The sequence below is a fragment of the Carettochelys insculpta genome, chromosome 6, assembly GCF_033958435.1.
Source record: "Carettochelys insculpta isolate YL-2023 chromosome 6, ASM3395843v1, whole genome shotgun sequence".
In the NCBI taxonomy this organism is placed as follows: Eukaryota; Metazoa; Chordata; order Testudines; family Carettochelyidae; genus Carettochelys; species Carettochelys insculpta.
In genome coordinates this window covers 118,483,117-118,502,267 of record NC_134142.1, presented here as the reverse complement: position 1 = coordinate 118,502,267, position 19,151 = coordinate 118,483,117, and the positions used below count along the sequence as shown (strand labels likewise).

The window sequence follows — 19,151 nt, the reverse complement described above, 5'->3', positions numbered from 1 at the left end:
CAGCTCTTTCCTCCAGTGCAGAGTCCTCATCTGGTTCCCCTGCAAGCACATGGGTGCCAGCCTCCCATAGTGGGAGAACTGGGGTCTAGATCCCCACCTCCCTGTGAGAACAGCAGGCAACAAGAGTGGAGGGGGTGCTGGGTCCATGGAAAAAAGGAGAAGAGGTTTATGGGGGCCACGGAAAAGAGGAGGGGAGGTCTCGGGGATCTAGATTGGGCTGGGGGGGTTGGGAGCTAAGCCAGCGAAGACCAGTGAGCCTTCACTGGATGATGATTTCTCTTTATATCCTTGGAAAAATAAAGCCCTTTGGGAGATGCTGAAGCCCCTGCCTTGCCGCAGAAGACCAGTCCTGGAGCCCCTGCCTCACCACAGGGGACCAACCCTGGAGCTCCTGCCTCGCTGCAGGAGACCAGCCCCTCCAGGTGAAGGCACAGGTCTGCAAGAAAGCAAAGAAAAGGCAAAGTGGTCATTGAAGCCTAGTGGGGAGGTGGGATCCCAGAAGGGAATGGAGAGGGTGCAATGGCCCCTGGAGTGTCCATCCCTACCCCAGGCTAGGAAATGACAGGGATGAGGATTGGCAGCCTGGCCTACAAGCTGTCACACTCCCCGCTCTTCATTAGGGTCTGGGACTCCACTTGCACCATCCCCTGAAGGGAAATGCCATGAGCTGTACCTGGAGGAAGTCCTCACTGGGCAGCAGAAAGGAGGCTCCAGGCCCAGCAGATCCTGACACCTGGCCTCACTGGCCCCAGAACCAGGGCTGAGCACTCACAGCTCCCTGGCCAGGCCTCAAAGAGGCATGTGCCCCCCTGCAGGGCTCATGGCAGCACAATCCCAGCCCCACAGCCTGGGAGGAGCTCAGCAAGCCCACAAGGCCCCTTACCTACTCAGGTCCAGCAGTTTGGTAGAGAGCAGAGAAGCGGCTGCTGTGAGGGGTGTCCCGATAGAAGGGGTCCACCGTGGTGATCGTCCTGGGAGCAGAGGGGGAGAGCGTCACAGAGGAAAGAAGGGGCAGGAAGGCAGTGGGGGAGGATGGAAGGCAGCCAGTCCCACCTGCCGACGTGGGGATGGACCTGTCGTAGGGTCTCCGTGGCATTGGGGTGGCTGCCCAGTTCAGTGACGTGGTTGTTGGTGGCGAAGCCGCCTGGCTGCTGGGGCTGGATTCCCCCACGGGTCCATCCTTCGCGCTCTACCCCCTTGAGGGTGTTGTCATAAAACCTGCCAGAGGGGAGGAAACAGAGTCAGAGCCCTGCGACCTGCTGGGCCCTTCAGCTGCACAGCCCCCTGCCCACAGGCCAGGGGGCTCCCTTCCATCCTCCCCACCCTCCAGCCCCACCAGGCAGGGAGCCTCCTCTCAGACCAAGAGACTCACAGGCCATGCAGACGAAAAGAGGGGAGCCTGCCCCCCAGAGGCAGCGTAAAGCTCCCCCCAGGGCAGGAGGGTCTGGGGAGGCAGGAGCAAGGTGCACTCCCCCGGAACAGGCAGATGCATGTTTCAGACTCACTTGGCGTTGTAGCTGCTCAGGTACTTGCTGGGCATGTCCGGGTTGTAGGGGGGCGACACGTACTTCTGATTGTTGATGCTGAATCCAGAGAGTTCCTGGGGGAGGGACCCAGGGCTGAGCGGCCAGGCCTGAGGGGCTGTGCAGGAGGCTGGGCAGGGGGCACAGGCCATGCTCATACTCACCTGCTTCCCCACGTACTCCCGGCCCAGCAGATTGGTGTGGGTCTGCGGGGCCCTCTGGAGCCCTCGGAACTGAGCGTGGCTCAGGGGCCCTGAGCCATCAGCCCCAGGCTGGGGTGCTGCACACTGAGGGCCCTGGGGGCAGGAGGAGACCGGGTGAAGGAGCAGGGAGGCAGAGAGGCTTGCAGGTTACAGGCCCAGCGGGGAGAGCTGAAGGTGGAAGGCAGGGCTGGAGGTGGCATGGTGGGGGGCAGGGAAGGAAACGGGGAGGAGAGGCGGGATGGGGGTGCCAGCAGGCCGGAGGCAGGGTGGCGTCTCTCACCATGGCGCCGAGGCGGCAGTTCTTGTCCCGGCTGAACCCCGTCTCGCGCTCGGAGCCCTTCGCCAGCACAGGCAGGAACTCATCACCCTGGTGGGGGCGGGACAGGGACAGAGAGACACGGCCTGGGGCAAAGCAGCCTCCCCCCTGCCCATCCCAAGCACACAGAGGGAGCAGGGCGGGGGTGCCACAGCCCGGCCTCTCCAGGGGCCTGGCCCCTAATGCAGGGCACTGGGAGAGGGCAGCCCAAATGGCTTCGCCAGCCTGGCGCTAGAGCCCAGAAAAGACCCTAACTCAGCCCTCCCCACCTGGCTCTGCCGACTCCGCCGCTCTGCCCTTCCTGCCCCCATGTCTGAGTGACACCCCCACACCCCTTAGCCTTCCCTTTGCCACCCCCACAACCCATGCCCAGGCCCTTCTTACATGGGGGAGAGCGCTGGGCACATAGTCCGTCTTGGTGATGCTGAGGCCGGGCTGGCTCTGCTGTAAAGGAAATGCAGGGTGGTGAGGCCCCATCCCCGGCAGGGTGAGCAAGGGGCTCCTCCAGCAGGCTGGGCCAGCCCTGGCCAGCCCCTCCTGCCAGGCTCTAAGGGAGTCTCTGGAGAGCTCAGTGAGGAATCAGACCGTGGATGGAGCCGGCCCAGGACATGGGGGCTCTGGGTGGCCAGGGACGAGGCTGGGCTGAGCTGCATGTGTTGGGAGGACAGGTGGTTGAGATGCTAGATCCAGCTCTGATGAGGCACAGGAGCCTTCGGCCTCACTCAGCTGAGAGACGACTCTGAGTAAGACAGCTGGGGGAAGGGGAAGTGGGGTGGGGACCTGGCACGCAGCACAGGCCCCTGCGTGAGTCTGGACATGAACAGCTGGTTCACACCCAGGCGCTCCATTCAGCTCAGCGCAGAGATGAACACAGGAGCAACAACCCACGGCCCAGCACCTACCAGCTCTCCTGGGGGAGAGGGCAGGGCTACAATGGGGTTCTGCTGGGTGCCCTCGGTGAACCCCGTCTCCTCCTTCGCTCCAATGGTCTTCCTCTGAAGGAAATCTGCCATGGGAGAGAGGAGTCACCCGTATGAATATAACTCCATTGAGCTGGGGGCGCAGCCAACATACCCAAGTTAAATTCACACAACAGCACCTCAGGCTTTCAACCTCCAGCTCTCAAACCGGCTGCTACGCCTCTGGAGCTGGCTCAGCAGCCTCCATTTGGCCTGGCCCAGGGGCAGGCAAAATACAGCCCACAGGCCAGACCGAGCCCACCAAGCGGCTGGATCAGGCCCACAGACTGCCTCAGGCACAGAGCATCCAGCTGTTGCTTTAAGTGAGGTCCTGCTCCCTTGTAGTTCTCTGCTCCAGATGCCCAGAGGGAAGCAGGAGGCAGCACGTGCTGCTCATGACCCTTTGCAAAACACCTCCACTCCCGCTGGCCGGTTTATGACTCCCTTCTGCTCCCAACCTCCATCCCAGCCCCTGCACCTCCTCCATTAATAGCATGGAAGAGCGCAGCCCTTGACTGCTTTCCAAACTCTTGGAGTGGCCTCCCATCAGAAATGACTGCCCACCTCTGCTCTAGCCAGTGGAGGGAGAGGGAAACACTGTGTCCCACCATCCCCAGGCAAACACAGCATGCAACTGCCTCAGGCTGCACTGGGCTGAGGGCTGAACGAACACTGAGGTGCACCCAGGAGCTGAGTGCCCCAGCCAGGAAACAAGCCCCAGCCAAGCCAGTAGGCAGAGATACACTGGGCCTGATGACCCGGAGACCAGCCCCAGTAAGAGAGAAGAAGAGATCTTGCATGGCCCCTGAGCAGGTAAGATCCCAGGGAGGGCCCCAGGCTGGTCCGGGGAGGCAGTGAGGGTGCCTGGTGCAGGAGGCTAGAGATCTGCATGGAGGCGAGAGTGATCCTAAGGACCAAGAGACACACCAAAGCCGGGGTGAGGTTGTGCAGCCAGCAGGGTCTGCACCAGAGACGAGAATGGGGAGCCCCAGAACTGCTCGTGCCCAGGGGACAATTCAGAGGGCTCCCCATGCTGCAATCCACACCCCGCCCCGGCCTGGGTACCCTGGAATTAAAGATTGATTCCCCTTACCATTCCCAGACAGGTCTAGCCAGCAGGAAGGCATGCGCGCCCCTCGTGAGAGGGGTTCCAGTAACCCCTGTTCCTGGCTTCTCCAGGGTGAGAGAGTTTGTGGGCTGGGAGATCCCAGCCCTTAAGGCTAGGGGGACAGGGGCTGTGCTCCCAGGCAGGGGTCAAGAGGACAGTGAAGGTGGGGTAGCGCATCCGCTTGCACAGAGCTCTTACCATCCAACAGACCATAAAGGGGTTTCCAGAAAGCCCGTGTCTCACTCCCCCGCCACCGTGATGCAGCCCCTCTGGGCTGGAATGTGTTTCCCAGCTCACGGGGCCCCACACAACAAGCTTCGGACAGGCAGGGAAAACAAAAAGCGCAGCCAGGTGAAATGGCTGGGGGATTTCGGGAGGCAGAAGAGAAGACCTGCACTGGAATCTGGCCAGGACTGGTATTAAAAGACCCCTCTTAGCCAAGTCCCAGGGGAGCTGCAAGCAGTTGGGGCCTCAGGAAGAGACGGGGTCCTCAGCAGCACAGTGCCCCATGGCCCAGGCAGGCTGAGAGCGGTCTGCGTGCTTTTCCATGCCCTGGCTCGTCTCAGGGCTGCTTATATGGGGGGTCGCAGGGGGATACTGGAAGGCAGCCGAGGTACAGGAGTCGCTCCTAGGAGAGAGCCTATGGAAGGGGCTGGGCTGGTGGCCCCAGGACATGGCTGAGGCAGGTGAGAGGCGCTGCAGGCTGTACCTGGCTGTCCTGGAATGTTGAAGCGGAACTTGGAGTTATACTCTGTGGACATGTAGAGGGGACCCTGCAAAGAGCAGGAGAGAGTGAGTGAACCTGGGGGTGTGGAGAAGAAGCTCTGCATTGGCCCTTCCAGGAGACACATAACCATCTCCCAAGCATTGAAACTGCCCAACCAGAGTGCTCACACACCCTGCCAGGACCCCACCTCCCCTGCCTGCCCAGCTGGGCACCTGCCCTGTCAGGACCCCACCACCCACGTCCCCTGCCCGCCCAGCTGGGCGCCTGCCCTGTTAGGACCTGCCAAACCTCTCCCCTACCCACCCAGCTTCACGCCCTCCATTCTGGTGCCAAGCTGTTCCCCATCACTTTGCCCCAGGATCTCCCCTTCGCTCCAGCTCCCCAGGCACATCAGGGCTGACCCCTTGCTTGGCTGCCATGTCCGGGATGAGGGACAGAAAGCTCCCCGCTCCCTCTCTTTTGCTCCAGTGCCGAGAGTAGGTCAAGGCCCACTGCACTCACGTGTCTGGCGTTCTCCCCATCGACAGAGCCTTTCCCCTGGGGCTTGTGTAGGACGGGGAGGTGTCTGGGCTCCAGCCCTGTGATGGCTCCCGGTCCCTGCTCCCGCGTATCAAAGTGGACTTTCTTAACCTGCAGAGTGAGCCGCTCCGGTGAGTGTGGGGGCAGCAAACCACTGGCCCCCAAGCAGCCAGGAAGGCCCAGGCTGCAAGGGGCACTGCTGAACCTCTGCAGCCCCACAGGTGGTGGGTGAGAGCTGAGTCTGGAGCAAAGGAATGGTTTGTATGGGCCTCTGCTGCACGAAGAGATGGGGAGCGTCCCAGCTGCGGGGCTTGTGGCCTGGGGGTTTCAGCATGGGCTTGGCAAGGAGGGGTGGACCATTGTCCACGCACAGGTCCCAAACGCGTTAAATCAGGGCTCCCATGGGCTGACTGCCTCTGGCTGCCCCAGCCTCAGGGCAAGCCCCCCACACCTGCCGCTGCTCCCCCACTGCTGCCCGCTCGAAGGGAAAGAGAACAGGGCAGCTCTGTGCCCATTCTGTCTTTGGTCTCTCTGCTGAAGTTGCTGACCCACCCCAGCTGGGCTAGCCCTGTATGTATCAGGGCACCAGTCCAGCCTGAGACCTCCCCGCAACATCCTCATTTCACACAGGCCATGAAGCAGTCACCGGGTAACCGCACCTGAGGTCACATCATGCCAACAGGACTCGGCCCGCAACGGCAGCTGCGCTCAGGAGACAGACTGCAGCAGACAGGCCCACGGAAGCCTGCCAAAGCCGTCATGGTATTAACATTCCCCCCGAGAACAGAACCAAAGTGTTTGCGTGGCAGGCCCCACTGGGGCTCTCCAGTGCGTGGTAAACCTGGGTCTGCCGGACCTGCCCGAGCTTGCGGCCGCTGTGTTACTGAGCCTGCACTTGAGCATCCACCCTGCCTTGTAAACTTGGGCTTGCAGTTGCCAGACCAGGGCCTCACGGTTGTCTCCAGGCTCCACTACACAGACCTGCTGACTCGGAGCTGTGGCTCCAGTTATGTCCATGCTGCAAAATGCCAGGGTGTGGTCCCAACTCCAACTCCAAGAGTGTGGCTGGACGGGGGACTCAGGCTCAAACCAGAGTCAGAACCTGCACTTTGTATGCAGTGTAGACATACCCAAAGGTTAGGGCGACTATATCTCCCTGTCCCATATATGGGCCAGGCAGATACGGGGGGTGGAAGGGCAGCTCCACCAAGCCCCAGGGAGCCAGGAGCCTGGGAAAGCAGCAGCCGCTGGTGCTTCCCAAGCCTCAGGGAAGCAGCAGGGACGCAGCATCAACCATGCTTCCCCCAGGCTTGGGGAAGTGACTCCCACCAGCAGCTATACCTGTGCAGCTGCTGGTGGAAAAGGTCAGCGGGGGAGGGCCCAAATACGGGACAATTCGCCCCTTTTAAAAAATAAGTAGGCACATCTTTTTGGTGTCCCAAATATGAGACCGTCCTGCCTAATACAGGACGGGTGTGCACCCTACCAAAGGTGCTCGACACTGTATGGTGACACAACCAGGGTGGGTTCTGTCCCAAAGACCATATGCTGTAAGACAAGAGGCTATCGATGGATACCACAACTACTGCTAGCTTTGCAAGTCCCATTTTCCTTGCTGCACCTAGTTAACAAAGAAAAAGGGTCACACTGCGTGTCGTTATTAAAGGGTTAAAGCCCTCCCTGCCGCCCGCCCTACAATCTAGCACAAGCTCTAGGATGGAGAGTCCCATCTGCACAAGCCTCTAGCCACAATGTCACTGGCTGCATTCCCTGTGGTAAATCAATGGCAGGTGCCATGCCCAGAGCCTGGGGCTCCCTGGACACTTACAGTTTTGGTGGTGGGGCAGGAAATGGGCTTATCTCGAACAAACCCACTCCCGGGCTGGTAGACGCTCCAGGGCAGGGGGTATTTGCCATCAGGCAGCTGGAGGGGCCGGAAGTGCTTGGTGGTCACTGTATCGTAGTTATCTTGGAGGAGCTGCCTGGAGCAGGAGGAAGATCGTGAGTGTGGGATAATGATAACAGTAACTAGGTCTTCTGTACAACTCACAGCACTCTAGAAAGGAGATCAGAGTCATTACCACTGGGGAAACTGAGGCATGGAAAGTGATATGCCCAGGATGTCCAGCAGCAGAGCTGGTAAGACAACCCCCAAAGGTCAGCCAAGTGCTCCATCCACTAGGCCACACTGCTGCACTGAGCAGGAGAGCCCTTTTCCCAAAAGTGATCCCAGCTCTGCACTGCCTTGCTGTCCTCCCCAAGGGGTGAAGGGAAGAAAGCAACAAGGAAGACCAATGTTCCCTCTTATTTTTTCCATCCATGGGCAGAATAAATTTTATTATGTGCACTGAGGCATGTGCAGCTGTGTACCACCCATAGAAAAACATGCTGCTGGCTGTGGGCACTGGGGGTACCCTGCCAATTAGCTGGACAGCACCAGACTCTCTCCTAGGCAGCCACCCAAGTGCCCAGCTTACAGGGAACACCGAGAGAGACCATCCGACCTGGGGTACACTCTAGGGCTGTCCTGTGGGGATGAAAACACCATGGTGGGGGGGAGGTCTGTTGTCCATGGGGTGGTCCACACCCATCACACAAACCCAGCTGTACCCCGACCCCACTCATCTCGTCCAGGTGCACATGGACAGCCTACCCCATCGCTGGATTGTCCACTTGATCCAGGCTGGCTTTGTAAGAGACGACAGGCCGGTAATTGGATTTGTACCCGGCTCCAGAGTGGTGGCCGACGGAAGGATGGAACCTCTCCTGCCCTGCCGAAGAGCCGGGGAATGGCAGATATCAGCCATGCAGGCAAAAGGGAGGGGTGGAGAGAGGGGCACTTGCTCAGGGTAGGAGATGCTCCGGAGCCCTTAATGCAGTCAGAGCCTTTGAAAGGACGATCCCTAAGATCCAACCTTCAGTGGCCCCTAGGCAGTAGGCCTTAGGGATTAACCCCAGGAGACTGGGCTGAAGCAGCAGGTCTTTTAGATCAGACTCATACAGTTATACAGGCTCTGCCCAACAGAGGGTGCTGGAGAGAGCAGGTAGACAGTACAAGAATACCTGGCTGTGGATGAAGCCTGGGGCCAGGGCTAAGCACTGTGGAGCTGTGATGGAGATTCAGTCCTGACAGAGTTAGTGCTGGGACCTGGCAGAGGACACAGGGACCTTGCTAGGGACGCTGCTCTGGGCTTTGGCCCTGCTGGGACAATGAGGCTGTCAGTGTGCTGTAAGTGGTGCACCATGGGAGGGAAGCGCTGCCCACTGGTTCCCTGGTACCAGTGGGTTGGTGACTCCAGGGGAGTGATGGCCAGCACACAGGGAAGCAGGGAGAGCCTTTCACACGGCCCACTGGGTGCCGGCTCCAGGCCTAGCATGGACTTCTATCCCTTCCTGATCCTTCATGGCCACATGTGCCACATCAAGCACCACTTCCCAGGGACCCTTACCGTAAGCTGTGCTGTAGCTGGTGGCGTAGAACTTCAGAGGGTCCATGCTCCCACCAGAGCTCGTCCTCACATAGGGTGAGACGCCACCTAGTGGGAAACGCCCCATGGCGGAGGGAGGCTGGATCTCGGGGTGATCAGCTGCCTGGTAGCTACAGAGACAAAAGGATGTGGCAGGGACAAGCAGCTTCCCACCCACTCTGCCTCAGCTGCTCCTCTAGCATCTCCCTGGTGACGGAGTGTGAGGTCATACCAGTGACGTTGTGATGTCAGAGAAAAGGCAGGGACAAAACCCAGCTTCAAGTCCAGATCCCAGAGCCAGGGGCAGGGAAGGAGCACAAGCATCTCGGTTCTGACTCCATCTGATCTCAACAGGGCCTGGAGGTGGCAGGGAGCCATGCTAAGCCCAAGGGCTAGGGGGAACTTTCTTGGAGTGCCTGGGGCCATGAGTCATTTTATTACCTTCCTGCCTCAGCGAGAGAGAGACCTTTTATGGCAGTTGATGTCTGCTCCCTGACACTACTAGCCCTTCAGCTGCTCAAGCACCCTACTCAGGGCTGTGCCAGCCCCAGTTTTGTGTTGAAGGGCAACACTTGGTTCATCACAAACTCTGCAAAAGCATTCCTCTGTAGTGCCCAGCTCAATGTTGGGCCCTCACAGTAACTACCTTTGCTATTCTCAAGGGAACAGTCCAGCGCAGTGGTAGGCAACCTGTGTTTGGCCCATTGGGGTTCTGTGTGTGGCCTGCGAGACATTTTACCATTGCCTATCATGCAGGGTTGCCAGATTCTGCTGGTTTCTATCCACACAGGCTCTTTCCTACCGGTATTACTAAAGTGCCACCATGCACGTAAAGCCAGGGCATGTGACATGAGGCCCTTGCTGATTGCACACAACGTTGACTGGGAGAGCCGCGTGCTCCCTCTGCATTCAATCAAAGCATTGCTACCATTGAAAACGTGTGTATTCAGCTGCATTTTGTGCACAAGTGAGACATGGATGACAATAAAAGATTTGAAGAGAAGAATGACGCCGTTTGAAAGGAGTTGTTATAGAAAGATTCTGAGAATAGGATGGATGCAGAAGGTCACCAGTGAGGAACTATATAGGAAGATACAGCCAAACGAGAACCTGCTGCAGAAGATTGTAAAACGGAAGCTACAACTATTTGGACATATTTGCAGAATGAACAAAAAATCAAGACTGTGGTATTTGTTATAATGGACAGTTCGAATAGGAGAGGCAGACCCCACAGAGAATGGGTAGATGATATAGTAGATTGGTGCAGAGCTAGTCTACAGAAACTAAGCCGCTCTGCGGTGGACAGGGAAGGAAATAGCGAGACAGGCATCAGACACCAATGGGTGCTGAGCCCACAGTTCTTGATGATGATCGCTACCATTGAATCCGCACACCCTGCAAATTCTAGGTAGGCAAGTGCAGTTAGCAAAACTGCCCTGTCCCTGGAACCTGCCATGGTTACGAGAATCTTGTGGCCCACTGACATAAAGGAAAGCCGCTTGTGCGGCCCACTCACTAGCCTAGGTTGCCCATCACTGGTACAGTAAATCAATTGATGCTCGGCTCCAGTACGGCAAGACAGCACCAGCATCTCGTTGCAGTAACAGCCAACCTGAACGTAGTAACAAAGGTTTAAGATTTCAGAGCTAGTGAGCAGAGGGAGTAAGAACAGCTGGTTACTTGTAAAGCAGGCGTGTCCAACCCGCGGCCCACGGGCCGCATGCAGCCCTGACAGCTAGTAATGCGGCCCCACAAGATCGTAAAACTTTTAACATTATTATGTGATTTATATACATTAACTATTTTATATGCGGCCCAAGACAATTCCTCTTCACTCAATGTGGCTCAGGCAAGCCAAAAGGTTGGACACCCACGGTGTAAAGCAAAAGGTGTAACATCCTTCCCAAGAGTCAAACAACTTTTACCAGGTGGAAATCCCCATTTAAGGCAACCTCTAACATCACCAGACCACCAGGCCAGGATCCAACTTCCATTACTGGCAAAAGGGCTGACAGTTTTGCTGCCTCACTGAAGGATAACCAATGTGATCTTCTGCCTTCCCCTTATGCCTGTAAATTCATTGGCTTCATGCCCCGCAGACAGGACAGCTCCTGTAGTCTGGTCTCCACTGTCTTCCAATCCCCCCCGCCCCCCGTTCATGCCACAGGTACATCTGGCAGAATGCTGCCTCAGCACTGCCTGGCTACAGATGTTAAGCCACAGTGACAGTGTGGACCTTCCCAGTCGTGCCTGTGACCAGCGAAATGCCACCTTTCATTCCATACCCTGAACACCACCATTTCTGGATAAAAACCGTGACAGCAGGGCGCCAGGCGCAGCACATTTGTCAGGCCTGTTAGAGAACGGGGAAACCCTTTGCCAGCTGGCACTGAGTCTGCGACTTTCAGAAGCCCTAACAGTGCCACCCAGAGAGCTATTAGGTGACAGCCCTTCAGGGGCTTCTGCCATCCCTTTTCTCCACCTTTAGGCTCCTCCAGCTTCTCTTCCCTTCTGCTCTATGCCCCCGCCAGCACAGAACCCCCTGCATTTGTTGGTGTAGCTCCCCAAGCCCAGCTTCTCTGGGGCAGGTTCCCCCCATGCAGGCTGGGGGTTAGCAAGAGGCTCTGTCTGTAGAGAGTGGAGAACTCCCCCAGACTGCAGTTTGCAGGCAGGTCTTCCACCCATCCCAGGAACATTCTAGGAAGCATCAGGACCAAGATTCGATGACATCCCAAGGTCCCTTCCAGTTCTATGAGATGTGTGTATGTGTAACATCACTAGGGGCTCAGCAAGCAAGACATATGCACCCCGTCCCCCCAAACACACACGTAAAGAAGTGGCAAACTCTGAGCCGCCTCTTTCTGTGCTCTGCTGACGCGCTGTCCTCTTCAACTCTAGAAGCACCACGAAGGTGCCTCAAAACTACCTCTTGGCAGGTGCACCTGGCTCTCCCGCTGCTGCCTGGGACCTAAGGGACTTGTACCGATCTGAGAACCAGGGGTCAGCCCCAGAAAGAGATGCGTTGGCACTTTTCCCGGGGGCTCTGCCGCAACCCAAGCTCTGCCCCCTTCAGTAGTGATGCAGGTAGGAGGTGCCCTCCAACACGAGGTTATGATACTCTCGCGTTACCATCGTGCTGTGGACCCGCACTGATAGCCCCGTTTGTGCTAACTGTGAGCTGAACAGAACAAAATGATTTTCCTGACTGATCTCCCACCCCGCCCCCTTCTTATTTCCTTCGTTCAACATTGAAAGAATTGACAACATGGAGACTGTTAGGCTTCAGCGTTAACAGGTGTAGCCTAACGGGGACATTACTGCTCGTCAGAGCCATCATTCCAGGCTGGCTGCAGGCAGGGGTAGGTGCCTTCCAAGGGGCTCCATCTACATGTTGTTGGATATCATTGGATTGGGATTTCTTCCCTTCAGCAACAGGCCAGACTGTGAACCAGGAGAGCCCTGGCACAGGTAAGACCTGCCGCAACATCAAACCCCACCCAGCTCCAGCACAGGTGGCTGAACCAGCACCTCCTGCTCTTTCATCAGTAGGTCCAATGGCCTGGAACAAGGACCCTAGTTGGGCTGGAGAGAATCCACTGGTTCCAGTTTGTCTCCAGGCTGAGTAGCCCAACAGTGGTAGACAGCTATTCACAGCCCTGTGGGAGGAGGTTTTTGTCTTGGTGAGTAGTACAAACTCATCATGGTTATTCCCAGCTGTCGGCATGCTCCATGGAGAGGCCAGAGGGCCAGCCATCCCCTTTGTTCTGAGGGTCAATCCCTCTGGGGCAGGGCTGAGCCACACTGAGCAGGGGTAGGGACACAGGGATCACATGAGCAACTTCCCCACTCCACGCCCTTTTCCCGCTGCCCTCCTGGGGGTGCTTCCTCCTTACCTGCCCCAAGTGAGGCGCTGACCAGCCCCTGGCAGGTGCTGACAGCGTTAGGAGCTCACCACAGGAATGTGCGGGGCAGCCCAGTCACAACCCGTATCCTGGCGACTGGTGCATAGCAACCAGCTGGGGAAAACAGGACAGCCTCCAGCAGGAGGGAGAGGAGGCCCAGGCTGCAGGGGGATCTTAAAGCACTTTACAAACACTGGCAAAGCAGACTGGGGCTCAAGTGATTTCCAGCCCTGCTCTCTGCTCATAGCTGACAGATGCATCTGGCCTTGATGGACCCTGAGCCACACAGAGAGCACTACACAGGTGCCTACATCACCCAAGCATCCGATACCCCCACTACCCAGCCCTACTATGAGGCAGCAGGGCAGGAAGAACAGCCAGTGGTCAGGGCTGAAGCAAGGGGAGATTGCATTAGGCAGACATAAAGCAATGGGCAAGGAGCGCCAAGTGGAGAGCAAGGGGTGGCAGAGCTGGCCTGAGACAACCCCACAGCTTGGGCCATTGCTTAGCATACCCGGGGGAGCCTTAATGCCCAGCCCTGCAGCATTGTACAGGCCATTCCTTGGTACTGCAGCGGAGTGTAACCTCCCTCTATCCTGGTACAACTCCTGCAAAGTCTCACTGCAGGGTAGGAGTGTCCCTGATGCTGAGTTGGGAACCTTTGCTGAGAGCTTCAAAGGAACAGATCAGTTGCTAGGGGTGTTTCTGCTCCCCTGCCCTATCAGCTAGAGGTCCTGTCTTCCACCCCCTCTGCAACTCTCCAGGGAAGATAGGACTCTCTCTCTGCATAGCCACAAGATACCTAAAAACCTTCAGTGTCCAGTTACGTAAGGCCAGCCAGCAACTCACCACCACCTGAGGGTTCTGAACCCCAACACTTTAATCTTAACTTCCCGCTTGCAGAGGCTGCTCAAAGGAAAGGAGGACAGGAGAAGAGAACAGGAAAGGAACAATGAAGGCCGTGTATCAATTGCAGGGCAGTTGGTTTGAAATCCTGGCAGCATCACCCCCAATGTTTGAATTCCGTGGTGCAGACATGGCCAGGTCTCCCCTAAGCCTGCTGTTGGGACAGGGCTTCAAACTGGGGCCGTCACTGCCCTCCTCTCTGCTGCAAGCCAGCAGCCACAGTTACAGCCTGGGCTGGATGTACAGTGGAACATAGGGAAACCCACCCAGCCCAAACCCCATTACTCTGAGTTATTCCATCCCTGCTGCCACCTCCCTCCTTACTGGTAAAAACACAGCACTGGGCTCATTTCACAATTTCCATGACGTCCCTGAAACCGTGAGTTAACAGGGCCTTACCGAAAACACAGGAGAGAGATGGCAGCCAGGCCAGGAGCGTCCTGGGACTGCGGTCCAAGGAGCAGCTGAGATCAGGCTGGTATTGAGGTCATGCTGTGGGCTCCACCTCCTTTCCAGATGACAGCTGCAAGTTAAACTCATCAACACCCCTCCTAGCATCTTTCCCACACCAGCAAGTTGCCTTAGGGACATAATATGGGAGAGGAGGGACCAAGAGACAATCTCTCTAGATGGAAGCAATTTGGGGCAGGAAATGCCCATACAACCCCTAGCTTCATGGGAGACTGGTTCATGACTGTGGCTCCTTGGAACTTCTGCAGCAAAAAATAAACACCTACACTCCTGGAAAAGGTTGGAGTGTGCCCAGCTTAAGCAAACGCCTTTCAGCCTTTGGGGTTGGTTGTGCATGTACTCAGTCACTAAGCTCACACGGCATTGCGGTGGGATCAGCTGCTACTGTCATTTCAGAGCATGACACCCTCCTGAAGCAAGTGCTTTTAATCGGGAGGCTGGAGAAGAGTGAGTGGTGGATACTCTATTTTCTCCCTTTACACCCAATTTCTCCACCGGAAGGTCCTGACCACAAGGATTTACAAGGAATGGTTAACAGCAAGGCTGCGCAGTCAAACAAGAAGAGAAATGTCACAGTGAGTCAAAGCACATCGTCATAAGGCTATCACCTTCTATTTCTCTCGCACCAAGATGCCAGAGCAGCTATATATACATTGCCACCGAAATGCATCCACTTCTGGGGTGGACTGCTACACTTACAGAGCAGTGGGACAAAGCCATATATAAACTCCTACAGTCAAGGACAGTGTTTGCAACTTTAATCAATGGGATTTGGAATTCTGGGGAGAAGAGCCCCTGGGGGCAGATTCCAGGAGCCAGGGCAGAAGCTCCGCAGGCTGCCAAACAGCTCTAGGCACCTCAGCCTCTGCTGCCAGTGGTGAAAAGAGGATCCCAGAGTTGACAGGGGCGCCTCAGTAGTGGGGCTCAAAGAGGTACTCCAGGTCTGGCTGCCGCAGCCTCTGCTCCTTATTCTTGTTCTTGGCAAACTCTCTCAGCATCTCCATGACATCATTCTCAAACACCTCCGGGGTGGGCTTTGCTTCTTCAGGGAGAAAGACAACAGGATGAGATGCAGTGTCCCCACCCTCATTTCTCAGTCACCAGCTGCACATCTTTATGCTTGGTACAGCCAAAGAACCCAGTCTCATACCCCTCTAACATTGTAGTGCCCCTTTCAAGCTTGCTTCACCAAGCAGCAGTGGAACGCAGGTCAAGGCAGCTAACTGCTCCACCTAGCGAGACCCTCTCAAATGGCAGCAAAGTACTGTAGGACACAGAAAGAGTAAAATCTTGCAGTAAGGGGAATTCCCTCCTGTCTCTGCCTTATGATCATCGTGTACCTTGAAGGAGGAGGACTGGGAACCAGGGGCATTTTATGGGCAATAATCACCATAGTTGCCATTTTGTTCCACATAGTGGGTGTGAAGTCCAGATCAGCTGAGACACATTCATCACCCCAGAAAGCTTCCTGCTCCATCTCATCAAAGGAGACACAGCCCAGGGACCAGTTAATACCACCTAACTTGGAGGCTTTACACGGGTCAGTATAAGAACAGCCACACTGGGTCAGACCAAAGGTCTACCTAGGCCAGTACCCTGTCTTCCAACAGTGGCCAATGCCAGATGCCCCAGAGGGAGTTAACAGAACAGGTAATCATCAAGTGAACCCTCTCCTGTCATCCATTTCCAGCCTATGACAAACAGATGCTTAAGACACCATTCCTACCCACCCTGGCTAATAGCCATTGATGGACCTAACCTCCATGAATTTCTCTTGTTACATTTTGAACCCTGTTGAAGTCCTGGTCTTCAGAACATCCTTTGGCAAGGAGTTCCACAGGCCTACCATGCGCTGCGTGAAGAAAAACTCTCTTTTGTTAGTTTTTAACCTGCTCCCCCTTAATTTCATTGGGTGACTCCTACTTCTTATGTTAGGGGAATAAATAAATAACTTTTCCTTGTTCACTTTTTCCATCCCAGTCATCATTTTATAGACATCTATCATATCCCCCTTAGCCACCTTTTTTCTAAGCTAAAAAGTTCCAGCCTTTCTAATCTTGCATATGCAATCCATTCCAAACACCTCAGCATTTTTATTGCCCTTTTCTGAACCTTCTCCAATGTCAATATACCCTTTTTGAGAGGGGACAACCACATCTGTACACAGTATTCAAGATGTGGCTATACCAAGGATTTATATAGCGGTAATAAGAAATTCTCTCTTACTCTGTCCTGTGCTTCCCTATGTCATTGGTACCTACACATACCACAAGTCTTCACACGCCTGTTTTATAGATGGGGAAACTGAGGTAAGGGGAGCGGAAGTGACTTGTCCAAGGTGATTTAGCAGACTTGCGGTAGATCTTGGAGACATGCCACCTCCCCTGAAGAATGCCCTGTCACAAACAGTACCTGTTGCCCAGTAGTAAATATCCCAGTCATTGCTGGGCTCATTGATCAGACGGTCATAGAGGTTCAGCTGCCGTTCGGTCATGCTGTTCAGATTCTCCTTTGCAAAGAGGCTAAACAAGGCAAGAGAGAAGCCACAAAAGACATAGGAACTGCCAGACTCACAGCAGAGTCCATCCAGCCCAGCATCCTGTATTAAACTGGCCAGTGCCAGTAGCAGGCAGATATGGGATAATCTGCCCCCAAGCAGGGCTCGTCAATCTCTAGTCATTAAATATCAATTTGACCCTGTAACCCAAGTTTGATATCCCAGCCAACATCTGTTATCATTAATTATACCTCTGGATAGTGTAGGTATGCACAGAAATGTTCACTTGTGTCAGAATCTTCCCATGACCCTGGCCTTGCCAACTTCTTGAGGTAGGGAGATCCACAGGCTAATTAGGTACTTTTATTGGTTCTGAACTTCCCCACATTCCACTTAATTGATTGTGCTCCTTTGCTTGTTCTGAGGCAGGGAGAACAGAAGCTCCCAACCTTGATTTTCTAGAGCAGGTATTGGTTTTATCAACTTACGTCCTCTCTTACTTGTCTCCTTTCTCAGACTGTATCCATCTTTTCTTTCCCTCTTGGTAGGAGTGTTTTTCCAGGCCCTTGATCATTCTCAACCACTTCTTTACTGCAATTTTTTTTCTTGGAGATGGGGTGACAGCCAAGGTTTCCTCTAATCTTTTTCATTCACTTGCAGAATAAGTTTATTGTGTGTGAATGTGCACCACCAGTAGGAAAAAAAAACAAACCACAAAAAAAACTAAACTGTGGGTGCTTTTCTGATGAGGTGGGCCACATGTGAACCTCTCCTAAACTGTGCTCTTGGGCAGCCGCTTATCAGGAACACAGGTGACAAAACTGCACACCATACCCAGGTGAGACTGCACTACTGATTTATAGGATGAAATTAGAGTACTTTATCAGCATTGATAAAGCCCTGCCACTGGGCTGCCCATTCTATCGGCAGGGCTTGGTGTAGCAGAACTGTCACTCAGCCCCCCGTGACTTGACTAATCACAGTAACTTCATGTCTTCTTTACAATTGTGACTCACACCTCACTGCCATCTCCAGATCACTAAAAACGGCCATACTAACTCAGACCTATAATACATCTAGCTCAATGCCCTGTCTTCTGACAGTGGCCAATGCCTGGTGCCCCAGAGAGAATGAACAAAAGACAATTATCAAGTGATCCATGCCCTGTCACCCATTCCCAGTTTCTGACAAAGAGAGGCTAGAGACACCATGATTACCCATGCTGGCTAGTAGCTATAGATGGTCCTAGCCCAGGGGTCTGCACTGTCTCTCTGGAGCCACATGTGGCTCCCGATGCTGTAATCGCAAAGTTAAAAAACAAAAACCAAAACAAAAACCTCCTGATTATTTGTGATATTTTGGTGGACATCTAAAAACCCAACAATGAACAACTCATATCTAAACAGCAAATGATATGCTCTCTCAAAATGTTGGATAACTCCCTCTTTAATACGTGAGGTGCATTGTGGAGTGTGCATGCGCACTGTTCTTGAAATAGGGGTTACAAAACTATGGTTTGACATTATTTATTAAGGACTGTCTCATATTCACATGCATTGTGGATCTTGAATTAAGTTTTTTACTAAATTAAAAAAAAAATTGGTTCTTCTTGATCTTTTGATTGCTGATCCCTGACCTAACCTCTGTGCTAGCTCTTCTTGAATCATCTTATAGTCTTATTCTCGTAGTAATTTGACTGCATACACTGAATACCACGTGACTCCAAAAAGAACCAAAAGAAACCTTGATTCCCTGTCGTGAGGGAATGGGGAGCCCGGCAGAGGCAAGGAGGGCCAGGAAAGCTGCCGGGGAGCTGCACACTTTCATGGCCCCCTTCCCCCAAGTAGGGGGCAGAATGCAAATCTAGCTAGGGAGTGTGGTGAACCCAAGTAATAGTGTAACGCATCCCCCACCTACCTGAGGAGCAGGCAGTTCTCCAGCATGCCTCGCTTCCTGCTCTCATAGAGGAGCCGGGCACGCTTGTCTGGCAGGGGCTCACTGGGGCGCTCTTGCCAGGGGGGCAAGGGGATCTCCAGCAGGTCCTTCTGGGAGTCATCTGGGGAGTCCCCACGGTAGCTGCGCTGGGCAGGGACTGAGCTCAAGCGGGGGACACAGAGAGCTCGCCAGGACAGAGCCAGGAGCTGGCAAAAGAAGGGGCACATCAGGGGCAGGCAGGACCCCCCAGCCCAGGCACCTGGCAACCCCACACCCGCTCCCTCCAAACCAGGCACCTGCCCCTCAGCCCAGACACCCGGAGCCCCCGCTCCCCCCCTCTGCCCCCGACCCCGGACACCCGGCGCCCCCGCTCCCCCCCTCTGCCCCCCAGCCCGCACACCCGGCGCCCCCGCTCCCCCCCTCTGCCCCCCAGCCCGCACACCCGGCGCCCCCGCTCCCCACCTCTGCCCCCCAGCCCGGACACCTGGCGACGCCTGGCCGCTCACCCGACGCCCCGCCGCCGCCATCGCACCGCCCAGCGGCCCGCCGCTCTATGGTCGCTACCTCCGGTCCCGGCGGGAGGGCGGGCCGGAAGAGGCGTGTCCTGCGGCGGAAGGG

General features: G+C 55.4%; 2 protein-coding genes across 4 annotated transcripts; both read right to left on the bottom strand.

Annotated features, from left to right (window-relative positions):
• Window positions 1–269: 269 nt before the first annotated feature.
• SAXO4 (stabilizer of axonemal microtubules 4) lies at window positions 270–13,585 on the bottom strand. 3 transcript variants are annotated; one of them, XM_074998037.1, is made up of 14 exons: window positions 13,574–13,585; window positions 8,805–8,953; window positions 8,009–8,126; window positions 7,184–7,337; window positions 5,338–5,466; window positions 4,819–4,882; window positions 2,945–3,048; window positions 2,427–2,486; window positions 2,007–2,093; window positions 1,688–1,819; window positions 1,506–1,600; window positions 1,054–1,218; window positions 884–971; window positions 270–436 (listed from the first exon to the last, which is right to left on the bottom strand). In XM_074998037.1, the coding sequence occupies exons 2-13, from the start codon at window positions 8,908–8,910 to the stop codon at window positions 884–886; spliced, it is 1,302 nt and encodes a 433-aa protein (XP_074854138.1). In that variant the 5' UTR covers window positions 8,911–8,953; window positions 13,574–13,585; the 3' UTR covers window positions 270–436. The 3 variants fall into 3 exon arrangements, with proteins under 3 accessions (XP_074854138.1, XP_074854139.1, XP_074854137.1); XM_074998038.1 differs by lacking the exon at window positions 13,574–13,585 and adding an exon at window positions 12,351–12,398 and having other exon boundaries at window positions 2,427–2,483; XM_074998036.1 differs by lacking the exon at window positions 13,574–13,585 and adding an exon at window positions 12,351–12,395.
• A 1,259-nt stretch (window positions 13,586–14,844) lies between these two features.
• SDHAF2 (succinate dehydrogenase complex assembly factor 2) lies at window positions 14,845–19,142 on the bottom strand. The gene is made up of 4 exons (XM_074998035.1): window positions 19,040–19,142; window positions 18,516–18,739; window positions 16,514–16,623; window positions 14,845–15,143 (listed from the first exon to the last, which is right to left on the bottom strand). Exons 1-4 carry the CDS (start codon window positions 19,058–19,060, stop codon window positions 15,013–15,015), a joined length of 486 nt encoding a protein of 161 aa, XP_074854136.1. The 5' UTR covers window positions 19,061–19,142; the 3' UTR covers window positions 14,845–15,012.
• Window positions 19,143–19,151: the final 9 nt, after the last annotated feature.

What these genes read in the sequence shown, in the direction of transcription:
- SAXO4 (XM_074998037.1), bottom strand. Translation starts at nt 8,910, where the DNA reads ATGGGGCGTTTCCCACTAGGTGGCGTCTCACCCTATGTGAGGACGAGC. An exon ending in ATGGGGAGAACGCCAGACAC is followed by an intron (nt 4,883 to 5,337) that starts GTGAGTGCAGTG and finishes TGCTCTTTGCAG; the next exon opens with GGTCCCCTCTACATGTCCAC. An exon ending in CCTCTCCCCCAGGAGAGCTG is followed by an intron (nt 2,487 to 2,944) that starts GTAGGTGCTGGG and finishes TTTCCTTTACAG; the next exon opens with CAGAGCCAGCCCGGCCTCAG.
- SDHAF2 (XM_074998035.1), bottom strand. Translation starts at nt 19,060, where the DNA reads ATGGCGGCGGCGGGGCGTCGG. An exon ending in TGGCGGCGGCGGGGCGTCGG is followed by an intron (nt 18,740 to 19,039) that starts GTGAGCGGCCAG and finishes TTCTTTTGCCAG; the next exon opens with CTCCTGGCTCTGTCCTGGCG. An exon ending in GAGAACTGCCTGCTCCTCAG is followed by an intron (nt 16,624 to 18,515) that starts GTAGGTGGGGGA and finishes TGCCTTGTTTAG; the next exon opens with CCTCTTTGCAAAGGAGAATC.